The sequence below is a fragment of the Vicia villosa genome, linkage group LG2 (genome assembly GCF_029867415.1).
Source record: "Vicia villosa cultivar HV-30 ecotype Madison, WI linkage group LG2, Vvil1.0, whole genome shotgun sequence".
Taxonomy (NCBI): domain Eukaryota; kingdom Viridiplantae; phylum Streptophyta; class Magnoliopsida; order Fabales; family Fabaceae; genus Vicia; species Vicia villosa.
This window is the reverse complement of record NC_081181.1, coordinates 173,963,929-173,979,238: the sequence shown is the minus strand read 5'-3', so window position 1 is coordinate 173,979,238 and position 15,310 is coordinate 173,963,929. Positions and strand designations below refer to the sequence as shown.

The 15,310-nt window shown below is 33.3% G+C and overlaps 1 protein-coding gene and 1 long non-coding RNA gene across 2 annotated transcripts; one reads left to right on the top strand and one right to left on the bottom strand.

The window, feature by feature from the left end:
* The first annotated feature begins 746 nt into the window (after positions 1-746).
* Positions 747-13,540, top strand: LOC131653008 (heat shock 70 kDa protein 18-like). Its single transcript, XM_058923025.1, has 2 exons — positions 747-960; positions 11,575-13,540. Exons 1-2 carry the CDS (start codon positions 747-749, stop codon positions 13,386-13,388), a joined length of 2,028 nt encoding a protein of 675 aa, XP_058779008.1. The 3' UTR covers positions 13,389-13,540.
* LOC131653009 (uncharacterized) lies at positions 6,251-8,156 on the bottom strand. The gene is made up of 5 exons (XR_009298925.1): positions 7,745-8,156; positions 7,101-7,210; positions 6,861-6,930; positions 6,671-6,714; positions 6,251-6,457 (listed from the first exon to the last, which is right to left on the bottom strand). It is a non-coding gene; the product is annotated as an uncharacterized LOC131653009 (long non-coding RNA).
* Positions 13,541-15,310: the final 1,770 nt, after the last annotated feature.

Here is a 15,310-nt window from a genome sequence, read left to right as displayed (position 1 = left end):
GCTAACAAATGAACAAATTAGAGGAAGCGTGAGGAATGATTCACAAAACGTCTTATATAAAATTTTGTCACATATACGTTCCAATACAATTGGTGCGTTCTATTTAAATTTAATATCAAAACTTATATATTAATTAAATATTACATAAATATCAATTCGATTTTTGGCAGAAATAACGTTTGACCAGTGCACGTGTTTCCGTAACACGAGCCGGATTGATCGATCTACTAAGTAGGTCGAAACCGGTGGTGATAAACTAAAAAAAAATTACATAAATAATAAATATAAACAATATTTAAACACCAGACATCAATTGATTTGGTGCATCCCTTTCAGATATTTTTTTTTTGAAACTGGGATATTTTGAGATATTATAGTTAAAATGTTGGTTACTTTAGGTATTTCTCTAAGGAAGATCATGTTCCCTTTAATAAATATAAAAAGATCAACTAAATATTTTAGGAATAAACGTACAGTTTCTTACTCAAACTGAAAAAGTCTTCGTTGAATTGTTTTTTTTTCTTCTTAAACTAAGCTGCACTTGTTATATACATATATGAAAGAGATGGACAAAAAATATAACCATATAATTGATCCACAATGACAAAGAAAATATAAAGATATAATAATTTTAACAAGTCAATCACCAACTTGACTCAAATTATTATTTAAGAAAACAAACAAGCGACGGTTTACTCTCATCATTTCTATTCCTTCTCATAATTAGGGTTGACTTGAGAGAAAAAATGGCAGGAAATGGTAAGAAAGTTGCAATAGGAATTGACCTAGGAACAACCTATTCTTGTGTTGCTGTGTGGAGACATGATCAGATAGAGATCATAGTGAATGATCAAGGGAATAGAACAACACCTTCTTATGTTGCATTTACTGACTCTCAAAGGATGATTGGTGATCCTGCTTTCAACATGGTTACTTGCAATCCAACCAACATTGTCTTTGGTAAAAGCTTCTAAATTTGATTATTTCAACTTATTATTTTCCATTCATATGCACATTCTTTCTTCTCAATCCATTCAAAATTAAGGAAGTAATAGAAAGATCTATTTGTTTTTCATACAATATATACTTTAGTCTATTGAAGGTATTTTATTTATAAATTTTTTATTATGTATATTTGATGCGAAACAAGTTACTGTAGGAACAACTATAAAACAACTATTATATTGATCAAATACACAAAATTTTACATAAATAAAAAAGAGAATAAGAGAATAAAATAAACTTGTGTAATACAATGATATTGTCATATTGTTTAACAACTTTTTCTTAGATACATGGGGTGTAATGAGTCGCATTTATTTTCTCTAACCAAATTAAAAGTAATTGATTTGATTTTTATAATTTTTGTACAAAAATTCAATTAAAACAAATTGATGAAAAACAAGTTTGTTTGGATTTATTCGATAACGTTGATACTTTTAAAAATTTACGAAATACGTATAAAAGACAATATTCTTACTATTAAACTAAATACATAAGTTACAATAAAAAGTTATAATTAAATACATTAAGCACAACATATTTTGTAAGATAAAACTACTAATAAAGCCTTGAAATTAATTGTGTAATTTTGATCAAGTCTTACTAAATCGCTAGAAGAATAGTCTCTAGTCTTCTTAATAATCAAGACTTGTTGAGTAATTAATATTGTCTCTATGAAAACTAGTAACAAACCCGTGCGTTCGCACGGGTTCTGATATGGGACGCGCATTTGTTTTAGATGTATATTTTTTTAATAGAAAAATGTTGGATACCTATTAAAAAATAACAATTGAATGTATAGAAAAATGTCTGGTACCCTTGAAAAAATAATAATTGAATGTATAGAAAAATGTCTGGTATTTGTTTCAGATTTATATTTTTTAACAGAAAAATATATTGTATCCGTGAAAAAATAATAATTGAATATATAGAAAAATGTCTGGTACCCGTGAAAAAGTAATAATTGAATGTATATGTCTGGTACCCGTGAACAAATAATAATGGAATGTATAGAAAAATATCTGGTATTTGTTTCAGATTTATATTTTTTAATAGAAAAATATATGGTATCTGTGAAAAAATAATAATTGAATATATAGAAAAATGTCTAGTACCCGTGAAAAAAAAATTGAATGTATAGAAAAATGCCTGGTACCCGTGAAAAATAATAATTGAATGTATAGAAAAATATCTGGTACCCGTAAAAATATTTAGATCAATAAAAAAAATTTTTCGCATACAAATATTATTTTTGTTTATGTATCATTTACATAATATGAAGAAGAAGAAGAAAATTAAATAAACTATAAAAAATTAAACCCAAATATTATTTAAATTTATAATCTCATAAATTATAATTAGTATTGTAATCATGGTTTTATGTATAAATCGTCAAAATTAAACCCCAAATCAAATTCCTATTTAAACTTTATCATGTTAAATCCAAAATTAAACCCAAAATCAAATTCCATAATGAGTTTATATAGTTCTTAGGATTTTGTAATCAAATTCCTATATAAACTTTATCATGTTAAATGGTCTTATATGTATACCTCTTTCTTTCTATACTTTTAATATATTTTTTTTATAATTTAAAACAAAGGTATAGAGATATATTAAAAAAATAACTTGGAGATTAATACTGGAAAGATAATTATTTCATCTATTAATATGATTAAAATAATTTTATAATGTATGGTTTATATTGCAATGACTACTTATGGTGAACTATAATGCACATCAACTTCTATAGAATGATGTGTTTGAGAAAGTACTCTCCCTCCATAAATAGTAAAATTCACATGGAAGAGGCTGAAGTTAAATTTTCAACCTTGACTCACAGGACAGATTTGACAGCTGATACATAGTTTCTTGCATGCAAATTCAGCATTTAGTAGAACAATATCAATATCAAACTAACAACTACCCTGCAATTCAGTTTCTCAATAGACTATAAATATAAAAACTCCCTTCTGAGTTCATAATAGAAATAAAATTACAAAGAAGTAACAAACTTCATCCTTACTTGCTCTAAATATCTTTTACTGAAAAAGAAAACTAATATCTTTTCCTAAAAAAGCAAACAAATATTATTATGGCCAGACTTTGAAGGTTGAACTCTAGTCTTCTCTTTAACTTCCATCAAATGAAAACTCACTCTCTAGGCATTCAGTCAGGGGATATCTCTCAATATACTATCCATATTCACCAAATCATTTGTTACTTGATAGGTTTAGATAAAGTAAACCGGAATAATTAATATATGAATAATAAATCTGCACCTGTTGAAGTACATATAATGATTGATGTAGGATATCCAGAATAAAAGCTGCTATAAAAATTCCAATACTAACTTTTTCTGGGAATTTTTCCATTGCAAGAGCTATACTCATTCCACCAAAGCTATGACCCACAAAAACCACTTTTTCATTTGGATCAAGTGATGCTAAAAACTCTATCAAGGGATTAGAATATTCAGCAAAAGTATGAACATCATTTTTTTTTTGTATTGATGCCACAAGCTGCAAGGTCAAGTGCCGTGACTTTGTGACTAATAGATTCTAATTGTGGCTTAAGCTTGTAGCAACACCAAGCTCCAACACAAACACCATGAAGCAAAACAAAATGCTTCTGTTGTTTTTGGTTCATATTAAATTCAGACATTTAGGTTTATCTGCACACTGAAAACTCATTGCTTAATATAGGAGGATGCCAAACACCTCCAATGCATGGAACCCTTTAAAGATGTTGATGATGCTGATGGTGATTGTTGCATATCTGATGCCCCAATGGTAGAAATTCCAGTAGATTCTGATTTTGTGAACTTTGTTCGGCCTTAATAGTAGCGCGAAAACCTAAATTCAATACCAGAAACTTCTATTAGTTGTATTACAATTAGTAGCATCCGCCGTATATGACTGTGATTATCTGCAATAATAGCAGCAAAGCACAATTTTGAATTATAAGCAAGAACAATTAATGAGGACCACTTATCTTTGATGTTTGGTGTCGACAATGAGATCTTTCCATTGCAACCCTAACTGCTATCATATCTTGTTCCGATGTCGTTGCAGACCATTACAAACTAATGACATTGACGAACCATACAAACTCTGAACAATCGACGACGAAGGAACTGAAGAAGAACTATACAAAATAAACCCTTCAAATATTCAAATGACAAAATAAGTAAGAAACTCCATAAAAAAAAACCCTTCAATCTGAGCAAGCAACAATAACATCAAGGAAATAAACAAAGATTTAGTTTTTATAAAAATGAATCACAAATAAACAATTTTTCAGTATTACAGTTCCAAAATAATTTATAGTTAAAAGCATAGCTACAATGTCATTGTTGTCAAATGATCAAATGAAAGTGTTCACAAAGTCTAAAAATTGCTAAACCCGTTACCTCAGAAATCTAGTCAATTCAGCCGAACAATATAAACTCTGAACAACTGATGACGAAGCAACAGAAGAAGAACTATACAAATTCAACCCCGAAATCAGAAACCAAAACCAGAGGCCTCTGTTGCAGACACCAACACTATTCCATAGATAATAGGCGCGAAGGAACCAACCACCCATGCTGGAGCATCTGTAAGATACGTTAAGGAATTAGTATTGGAAAAATCAATTCAGAATGTATTGAGTTTTGAAGTAGCAACCATGAATTATTTTTCCTTCAAGACTATAAAAATCAAACGTAATGTAGCAGATTATAACTAATTAGGATGAGTTTTAGTGTGTCAATCAGTATACTACAAGAACCTGTTTAGGAAAAAATCAACGAAAGCTTAAAAAGTAATGCCCTACAAATGGTGACATATATTAATTAATAAATTAAAATATCATGTGGATTCTAGAACTGATTTAGGAGTTCTAAAGCTTATTGATCAGAGTCCTAAAGCTTGTATATGTTGTCTAAAAAGTTTAGTTGCATAAACATGTTAATGATGGAAGTTATAGTTAATTAAAATAACATATAACCATATAAAATAAATCAAATTCAAAACATATTATATTAAGGTTTCTAATATCATGTGGAGTATTTACTGATAAACCAAGTTTGTAGTCCATGATTTATGCACTGCCATCATAGTTTTCATTTTTGAAATCTCTACGACCTTAATACAAACAGCTACCGTGCATAAACTAATTTCCCTGGAATGCAAAGAGATCCGTTAGAATCAGAACAACTCATATGACATTTTGAGTAAATAATGCAAATCAACATAACAAATATAGAAGATTGAAAAATAAATAAAAATACACACTAACATTTGTTTAAATACCCCCTTCGGTAACCCGGACACTAAACTCATAAACACTCAATATTTGTACGATTTAAAATATTTTAAACATAGTTGTATTACAAATTACCGTTTAAAACAGTTTAAACATATTTGTATTACGAATTACGAACAACATTCTGAAAACGCTCATTTCACGATTAAGACTAACAATGCACCTTAGAAGTTATAGGTTCAAACCAAACTTACATGTCTGATCGCCATTTCACGATTTTGACAGTAGACAACGAACTATATATGCTACGACTGCACCATAAGAGTTGGACTTGGGCGATGGACATACGATCCTAAGTGTTATTTTCATGAATGTTGACAGCAGGCAGGTTTGGTTTAATGAAGACACTTCTCTTGAATGTTCAGTATCGCTCACTTCACCGCCAACAGGAGAACGACACCGACACTATGAGCATCATATTTCTAACAGAATCGTGTGACATCCAATAATGTTCATACGGGTAGAGGTATCGTCGTGAGTTCTAGGATCGCCAAGTAGATGGAACAATACCTTTACACCAACAAAGAAATATTGAACCTGAAAAGTGAAAGCCACTAAACATTAAACAGAAATATTACCGATCTATACTTACCAATTTAACTTACGGTGGAACCTCGAGATCGTACGGTGGACAGGTCCCTGCAACTGACGCTGTAAACCTGCACCCACGAATGATTCAAATACACCTAAGAAAACAAATATGTAAGGATAAGTGATAGGTTCTCAAGTAGCTCGTAGATTACCGATTCGAAATAAACATAACAAAATTACATCAAATCAAATGGTAAACAATTTTATTCCAATAACGGTTGGATTAGATTCAAATTAACAATTCATTGTTAATTTACAATCCATATGTAACCACTTTAACATTATACGAAACAGAAGAACCATACGGGGTGGAAAAGCATCACTCAATAAACTAATTATAAAACTCTATCGAAATCGAATCTTCGATGACTAATTGTAATTGAACAATATTATTGGTGACCAACATTTAAACCAATTTAACATGAAAATATGAAAGTATGGTAAAATTAATACCTAGGAACATGCTTCAATCTTGATGGTAATAAAGGACTTCTATACCAGTTACAGCCAAACTAACAACAATGATAGTTGATAAACCACCTCCACGAGTAGCTACCTGCAGAATTTTCGTTCAGTTAATATAGAAATAGTGATCAGTTAATATAGAAATAGTGATTAAAGACTTGTTATAAATATAACGTGTAGTAAAGACTGGCTATAGATCATAGTTCCAAAATAATTTATAGTTAAAAGCGTAGCTAAAGTCGCATTGTTGTCAAATGATCAAATGACAGTGTTCACAAAGTCTGAAAATTATTAAACCCGTTACCTGAAACCTAGTCAATTCAGCCGAACTTCTCAAACTCTGAACAACTGATGATGAAGTAACCGAATAAGAAGTATATAAAGAACATGAAGTAACCGAATAAGAAGTATATAGAGAACATGAAGCTCGCGAGAGTAAAAATCAGCAACAAATTAATTACAAGCAATGACATGTAAATTCAGTAGAAACTTACTTGGAAACAACAATTAACTGGCAGTGAGCGGCTGCTGCCTCAACTAAGTCAGCCGAGAGTTCTTGAAAACCTACGGTGAGAAAAACCATTAGCAAATAACAATAATATCGGACATGTCGCACAAATTATATTGATAAAACAACACATGCCTATACTAACGGAAAGTACAAAAAGTTGCAAAACAGGACTGGTCAATATAGCTTGTGATTCAAACAATATATGATATATTGAATCATTTACCGTATTCAAGATTAGTGAACTTGCTTAGATTTTGAGCAACAACAACATTCATCCTAGAAGCCCTATCTTGAAATGCTTCAATCACTACATTAGACTTCAACAATCCTCAGCTGAAAGGAATAAAAAATCAGTATAAATTCACAAATCAAAGGACACAGGTGTGCTTTCTGATATTAAAAGAAACCAATTTTTACTAAGATATCAAAAGATTGCAATTTTATTATACCTCTTGTAACATCAGATTTCTATAAAATACTTTAGTGATTTATGATTCAGATTATATTTTTTTTCTAGAATTTGGCATTAAAAAATAGAAAGCTCCTCTAACTCTCCAAAATTTTGCAGAGAAAAAAAATCAAAAATCAAAAGTTTCATATCAGATTCAATCTTCTTAAAATGACAAAAAGTAAGAAACTTCATCACAAAACAAACCCTTCAAACTCAGCAAGTTCTTCTCATTTTGCTTCCCTAAACACACCACCAAAAACAAAAACAACAACAATAACAGCAAATAAACAAACATTCAGTTTTTATAAAAATGAATCACAAATAAACAATTTTTCAGTATTCAGTATCACCATAGCCTATTGTTCCGATGAATGCTTTGATTGTTCTTTCACACAAGTTACGAAATCGAAACTCACCATGGTAGAATACAAAAAGGGATACCAGTGTTTTCACCAAAGTTTTGATTTTGTGTTTCTTCTTTTAGGCTAAATAAGATTTTTGAAACCCTAATTTTGTGCATCGCTTACATAATCAGAAATCAGAGTTTCATCTCAACGATAGAGAAAGAGAATAACAAATAGAAGGAAGAGAGATAAGAGGAAGAAGATTTATGGAGAAGATCGAGGAAGAGGAAGATGGAGAAGATTGAAGAAGAGGAAGAACAACCCTTCTGTAGAGAGAAAGAGAAAAAGAGAGAAAAAGAGAAAAAGTAAGAGAAAGAGAAACGTGAAAGAGAAAAAATGAGAGAGAAACGTGATTCCATGAAGTAAATTGGGAAGCTTTGCAAGTAAGTTGTCCACGTGGAACAATATGGAAGCAGGAGGGCAAATCGGTATTTTCCAGAGCAGTAAGGTGCCTATTCCACCCAAGGATCCGTAGCAGTTAATTTTCTTATATTGTAGATTTGCATAGTGCTTAATATCCCCATGTTACCGCTAGAGATTGAATTTCAAGTGCTTGAGCACCTTGCCACCTCATCCCTGTCACACTACTCTAGTGCTACTGCCTCTAATCAATGAAGTGCGGTAATTTGCCAACATACTTTGTACAATATTTTGCACCACCCTATCTTGTTCTTCATCTCTCTTGAATTGACTTATCTTGTTTACATATATTAATATTTTGCACCACCCTATCTTGTTCTAATTCTCTCTGAATTGACTTATCTTGCTTCCACAGTGGGTAAAATATTAATATACGTAATTCTCCATCGCCACATTGGCGTAGCAAGGCATTTGTAACTAAGTTTCCTGTGATGAAATGAATGTGCTAGTGCTTCCATTTATGCATCTCTTCTTTTTTCTACTTGCTTTCCTACTCCCGGTCACAACAGTAATTATCGTGGCCGTAGACTGCTTGCTCTTTGGGGATTCATCTTGGTCCCTCTTGTCGTCTTTTGTATACTCGAAAATATGGCTTTTCTTGACCAACCCTTTGATTGCATCCTTTAGCTGGATACATTAGTTGGTGTGATGGTCTTGACTTTTATGGAAACGACAACCCTTTGACTTGTAGGACAAAGAGAATTCAATAAACAAGAAAGGAATCTTTATCCTTGCCTTCCTAAACTCTGTGTTAGCACATTCATTCAGTATTTTATCCCTAAACAGAGTGTATCTGTCAAATCGGCCTTAGGTCTGGTGGTCGTCTTCCTCTTTGCTCCGATTGAATTTCGTCCCTGATGAGCGGTTGGAACTTGTGTTTGTCGGTGCTCGGTTGTCCCCAAGGGCAATGAGTTTCTCCTCATAATTAATAAAGGAATGATCCCTTTTCATTATCTCTTTCAATTTGAGGGATTCCGTACACCCCCAACTTCTGCCTTAAGCCATTTTCAAAAATGTAACACTTCAAGCTTTCGTCGAAGACTCCCACTTTTATATCTACTTTTGTAAAGCGGTCGATATAGGCTCGCAAACTATCCTTCTTTCCATGGGTTATTCTGCCTAGAGCGTCTATTGTTGTAGGTTTCCTCTTCTAGTTGGTGAAGCGAGCAATGAAATTCTCACAAAACTCGGTCCATTAATCTATGCTTCTGTGAAGCAGATATTTGAAGAAATAATAGCTGATTAGGTTAGAGTTAGCGCCAAGAGCTTAAACTTCACAGTGTTATTAACATGATAGTAGTCTAGACGACCTTCTACATATTGCAAATGCTCATCTGGATCATCCTTTATGTCATAACTATGAAGCTTTGGGGACTTCTCAACCGATTTTGGTATCCAACTATCCAGAGTATGATAGAAAGAGGATGCTTATTTCACTTCTTGACCAGAGTCCGCTCCTCGGGTTCTTCCTCCTTTTGAGGGAGGCAGACCTTAGGGGGAGTGAGAGTGCCCCTTCCTCCCTTAGAAACGAGAGAATGATTTTGATGTTTGTAACTTCTTTGATAGCTCGGAAATCTTGAAGCAGATTCCCCAACGATATATTGTTGATTTCTTTTGTGGCTTCTTTGGTGTTTGAATGGGAAATTGCCTTTTTTATTGTGTTGCTTTTTGCATTTGCGATATGCAAGCTTTCTTTGAGGTAGAGTAATATATCCTCTAGGACTTATGAATTATGTTGTTGAACCATGTTATAGACGATGTTCAACAATTCTTTAGCACCTTGTACACTAACATAAACTTGCAAAAATAGAAACTTAAGAAGGCTTTTGTTCTAGATACCTTCGACAGAGCCGGAGGCCTAAGTGATTGATCGCCAAGTTGAAACTATAGAGTAGATCCTAAGAACAAGAGAGTTTGAAAAACGCCTTGAGATGTCCTCGGTTGGACAGGATCTTTAGGTGATGGTGTGGATGGAGACTTCATGGGGAATTTTTTCGCTACTATTTTGAGGAACGAGTTATGGATCTTTGGCAACTTAAGAAGCAGCGGCTGCAGTTACGGACGCTTTGCGTTGTGCAACGAAGCGAGAAGCTTTAGAATCTGCCGTTGCTGATGGATGTGGATAGAGATTTGAGAGGTGATATTAATCTTCAATCCTAAAGGATTACGAACAGAGACATATAGTTCAGATTTAAGTGATATGGATTTTTAAGTCGAGGAAGTTCCAATTCAATGAATCATGAGCCGAATGTGAAAAACGTGAGAATAAGATGCCGATTCGCACACATGGCGCCACAATTCTATGTGGGAATCAGAATTAGTTGGTGAACGATGGACTACGATCGCAATAGTGGACTTGAGCTTCTAGTACACTAGATGAGGGTCTGACCTACAAGGTTAATACTCCAACGCTCAATTCCATAACCACTCAAAATTACTAAGTAGTGTCGGCGGCTAAATTAATACCTTGCTGGTCCTTTTGACCATCTCTGCCCCATTGTCAACAAAAATAAAATGTTTGTCATAAGCTCTAAAATGATCCTGGAAATCAAGAAGTTCATTAACTTCCTTGCTGCTAGGTTTCAAACCATTACAAGACCTAAAGCTTTTAGATCACATCGATACTCCTCAACAAACTTAGGAACTTCCACGAGCAACACATAAGAGGATGTGCTAGGATCAACTTCTTCGTTAAGAGGATAATCCATAATCACCCCTCTAACTCTTCATACAAGATTATCTATGTTTCCATCAAAATGGAGATTCACAAATTCATTACCAAAGACTTAGAATTGTCACTAAGGACTATGAAATTAGCAAGAGGGAGAATATCTGGAAAAGTAGAAATAACTTTTATTTCAGGGTCTACTACCTTTGTGTGAGATGAGGCGTTACTTATGTAATCAGCACTAGGTATGTCTATAATGTTTGCAAGTTCTTCTCCTAAATTGGCCATTGCTAAAAAGAAAAAGTATGAAGCGACAACATTTAATAAGAGAGAAATATTTGGTACCTGAAAAAAATTTAGAGATTTGAAGTTAAAGATACAATGAGAATCGCTCAAAACGCAAGGGACCAAATGGGTTACAAAATTTGAAAAGGAAAAGAGACAGACAAAGAAATATGTCACCGGAACTAAATGATGGATGATCACAATTGGCATAGCCATCCCTTTCATCTTCAATGTCCACCAAAATTTGTTTTCACAAATCTGTCAATATGCCTATCGAACTCACAGCAGAATTAAAAACAACACCAAACTTCATTAACCACTCTGATACTTCTTCACTTTCATCTTTATGCATATAACACTTGCAAGATTAGTCAATGTGGTTACTTACTATCATATACACCATCATTTTATCATACTTTTCTTATGTCTCTTTATTCTTACAATGTACAAAACTTATGTTTGTTTGTAGATGCAAAGAGGCTAATTGGTAGAAAATTCTCCGACCCCATAGTTCAGTGTGATATGAAACTATGGCCATTTGAAGTAATTGGCGACCTCAATGACAAACCTATGATTGTTGTCAATTACAACGACGAGGAAAAACATTTTGCTGCTGAAGAAATCTCATCCATGGTATTGGCGAAAATGCGAGAGATTGCAGAAGCTTACCTTGGATCTATAGTAAAGGATGTTGTTATCACTGTTCCAGCTTACTTCAATAACTCACAACGCCAGTCTACTAGAGATGCAGGTGTTATTGCAGGGCTCAACGTTATGCGAATAATCAATGAACCTACTGCAGCAGCAATTGCATATGGCCTTCACATGAAACCATTTAATCATGGAAGAAGAAATGTATTCATTTTTGACTTAGGTGGTGGCACATTGGATGTGTCCATCCTCACAATTGAAAAGGGTGATATTCAAGTTAAGGCCATTGCGGGCGACACTCACCTCGGGGGACAAGACTTTGATAACACAGTAGTGAATCATTTTGTAAAGGAGTTTTTGAGGAAGCATAGGATTGACATTAGTGGAGACCGAAGATCGGTTAGGAAGTTAAAGAACGCTTGCGAGAAAGCAAAGAGGATACTTTCGTCCACTACCGAGACCACCATTGAGATAGACAGTTTAAATCAAGGTATAGATTTCTACTCAACGATCAGTCGTGCGAAGTTTGATGAACTCAACAAGAATCATTTCAAAAAGTGCATGGAGATTGTTGAAAAATGTTTAAAAGATAGTGGGATGGAAAAGAGTAGCATTCATGATGTTGTCCTTGTTGGTGGCTCTACAAGGATTGTAAAAGTGCAAGAACTGTTGAGAGATTTCTTCGAAGGGAAGCAATTATGCAAAAGCATCAATGCAGATGAAGCTGTTGCACATGGTGCTGCTGTTCATGCTTCTATATTGAGTGGTGAGTTTAGTGAAAAGGTTGAAGATTTTGTATTGAGGGAGGTGATTCCTTTGTCCCTTGGATTGCAAACTCATGGTGGAATCATGGAGATTATAATTCCTAGGAATACTATAATCCCTACAAACATGCAACATGTGTTCACCACACATCTTCACAACCAAGTCAATATTTTAATCCATGTTTATGAGGGAGAGAGGCTAAGAACTGAGGAGAATAACTTGCTAGGGAAGTTTGTGCTGGAAATTCCTCCAGCTCCTGTAGGTGTTCCTCAAATCAAGATCAGCTTTCAAATTGATGATGATGGCATCTTACATGTCTCCAGCACAGAAAAATCCCTTGGAGTCAATAAAAAGGTTAAAATAACAAGTGACAAGGGAAGGCTTTCAAAGGAAGAAATAGAGAGGATGATCAAAGATGCTGAAAAGTACAAAGATGAAGACAAGAGGTATAGGAAAAAGGTAGAAGCAAGAAGGGCATTGGAGAAGTATGCAATCAAGATGAGAAATGCTATAGAAGATGAGGAGATTAACATGAAGCTTTCTTCACAAGACAAGAAAATGATCAATGATGCAATTGATTTGGTTCTAATGTGGCTTGAAGTGAATGAGATTGCGGAACAGCATGATTTTGAGTATTATGGAAGCATTCTTTCGAGTGTTTTTGATCCAATCATTGTGAAGATGATAAAGAAAGAGGGAAATGGTGTGAAACCAGGTAGTGTTGTTGGATATCCTCTTAATAATAGAAAGAATCGTTGGATATTTTTGTTGGCAAAATATAGTTTTCAGATAGTATTTTCAGCTGCAACAGGTAACATCACTGGGTTAGTTTCTTCTATAATTGTGGACTTATTCAAAAATAGTTAATTCCTTACATGATACATAAACATATATGTAGAAAATTATATAAATAAATTCATGTTTAAGGTGACAACATGTAAGATAAATTGTTGAGTTTGCTTTTGGGATGTATATGAACCCTTTGTGCTATGTATAGGATATTGTACACACAGAAATTCATGTTGAAGGTGGTGACGATGTCAAATGTAAGATAAATTACGGATCTTTCTTTGGCATGAAGTTATTAGATAGAGTATTAAATGGTTTTGAAATTTTATAAAATTTGTAGTACTGATCTATTCAATAATTTTCTTTTGAATTCGACGGTGAAATATATTGTTTATAAAGAGTTATTAAGGAGAGATATTTTTCTTGTAAACACCGATAAAGTTCACAAATGAGGTGGTGAACCAATATCCGATGGTGGCATATGGTATGTGTTTTTATGTAATGACGGTCAGATCTAACTCTATGGTATTAGCAAACAGTTTCACATTGAAATTAGTGACGATCGAAAATGAAAGATATTTAGGGTTAGAAAAGTGTATTTATTGATGTGACACCTTTGTTAGGCCATTAAAGTGGAATTCTAGGGTTTTAGGGACCTAGAATCTTTTACATTTGACATCTAATAGAAAGGACATGTGTCATAAGATCTTGTTTAGAAACTATATAACGACCACACTCCTATTTTCACTAATCATATGTTTAACGTTAGTAAGGTGACGTCAATTCCTTCAATCCTCAGATATGACATACCACAAACCTCTTATTGATACTGCTCCTAATTGGGTCTACATTGGGTTAGATTGCAACTAGTTAGACCTTGAATTCTAGCTGGTACAATAGGTCCCCAAGTTAGGGCCAGCGAAGTTGGATTGTGGTTTATGTTTTTTGAGAATTAGACCGTTGAGGGGTCTTAATCTTCACATGCATTTTTCTTCTAGGGCCGACAAGCCTTGTTAGGTTAATCTCACCAATTACCTCATAGGACTATGTGGTTTAATTGATTTTTGTCTTGAGGTTGGTCTTACCATCTTTCCTTGATTTTACATATTTTATTCTAATGAAGGATATCATGGTCAATATGACAATTACTCTAGGTGTCTTTCCATACTGCCACGATATTAGTAACTTGTTCTTTGGAATTCTAGACTCGGGGCACATTTATTATTTTTGCCCATAAATCTACATGTGAAATGTGAATACATATTGTATCAAATATAGTTTTGATGAAGACTAAGATTATCAAAAAAGAAAAAAAAAGAACAAAATACTGGCATGTACATCATAAATGAAGATGATCAAGATTGAATAAACATCAGAATACAAGTGAAGTTTGAAACAAGAAAGCATAACTAAGGTACATGTTACAATCCATGTTATAACACTTTTAATTTCTGAGAAAACACATCCCTCACTACATCTAAACCTTTATTGCATCATCATTCATGATCATTCTTGAAGCCATACACTAAAAATACATTTTTTAAGCAAAAAGGCTAAGTGGTGGTCGACTATCAAGAAGTGGTATTTGACTTCCAGGTCAAAAAATTGCATATTTTAAGTTCTAAAATGGTGGTAGTTGACTACCATATATTGGTATTTGATTACCAGTGTTCAAAATTTAAAAATTTGAATGTTGAAACAAGTGGTAGTCAACTACCACATATTGGTATTCAACTACCAGGCTGAAGCAATGTCTCTTTTCATTATCAGAATGTTTGCCACTCATTGCAATGCTTCATATTTTGATTTTAAACTTATGCATCAGGGTTTTTTAAGGATGTATATAAGTGTCTATGCATCAAAAACACAAATTACCTCTTTCCAAAATCATGTTCATATCAATTAAAACAAAATTTCTAAGTGTTAATCCTTTTAATGTGTTGAAACTTTTTGCGTCAATTTTAAATTATTCAAAAGTTCTCCATACATTCTGAGCACTT

What these genes read in the sequence shown, in the direction of transcription:
- LOC131653008 (XM_058923025.1), top strand. Translation starts at nt 747, where the DNA reads ATGGCAGGAAATGGTAAGAAAGTTGCAATAGGAATTGACCTAGGAACA. An exon ending in TCCAACCAACATTGTCTTTG is followed by an intron (nt 961 to 11,574) that starts GTAAAAGCTTCT and finishes GTTTGTTTGTAG; the next exon opens with ATGCAAAGAGGCTAATTGGT.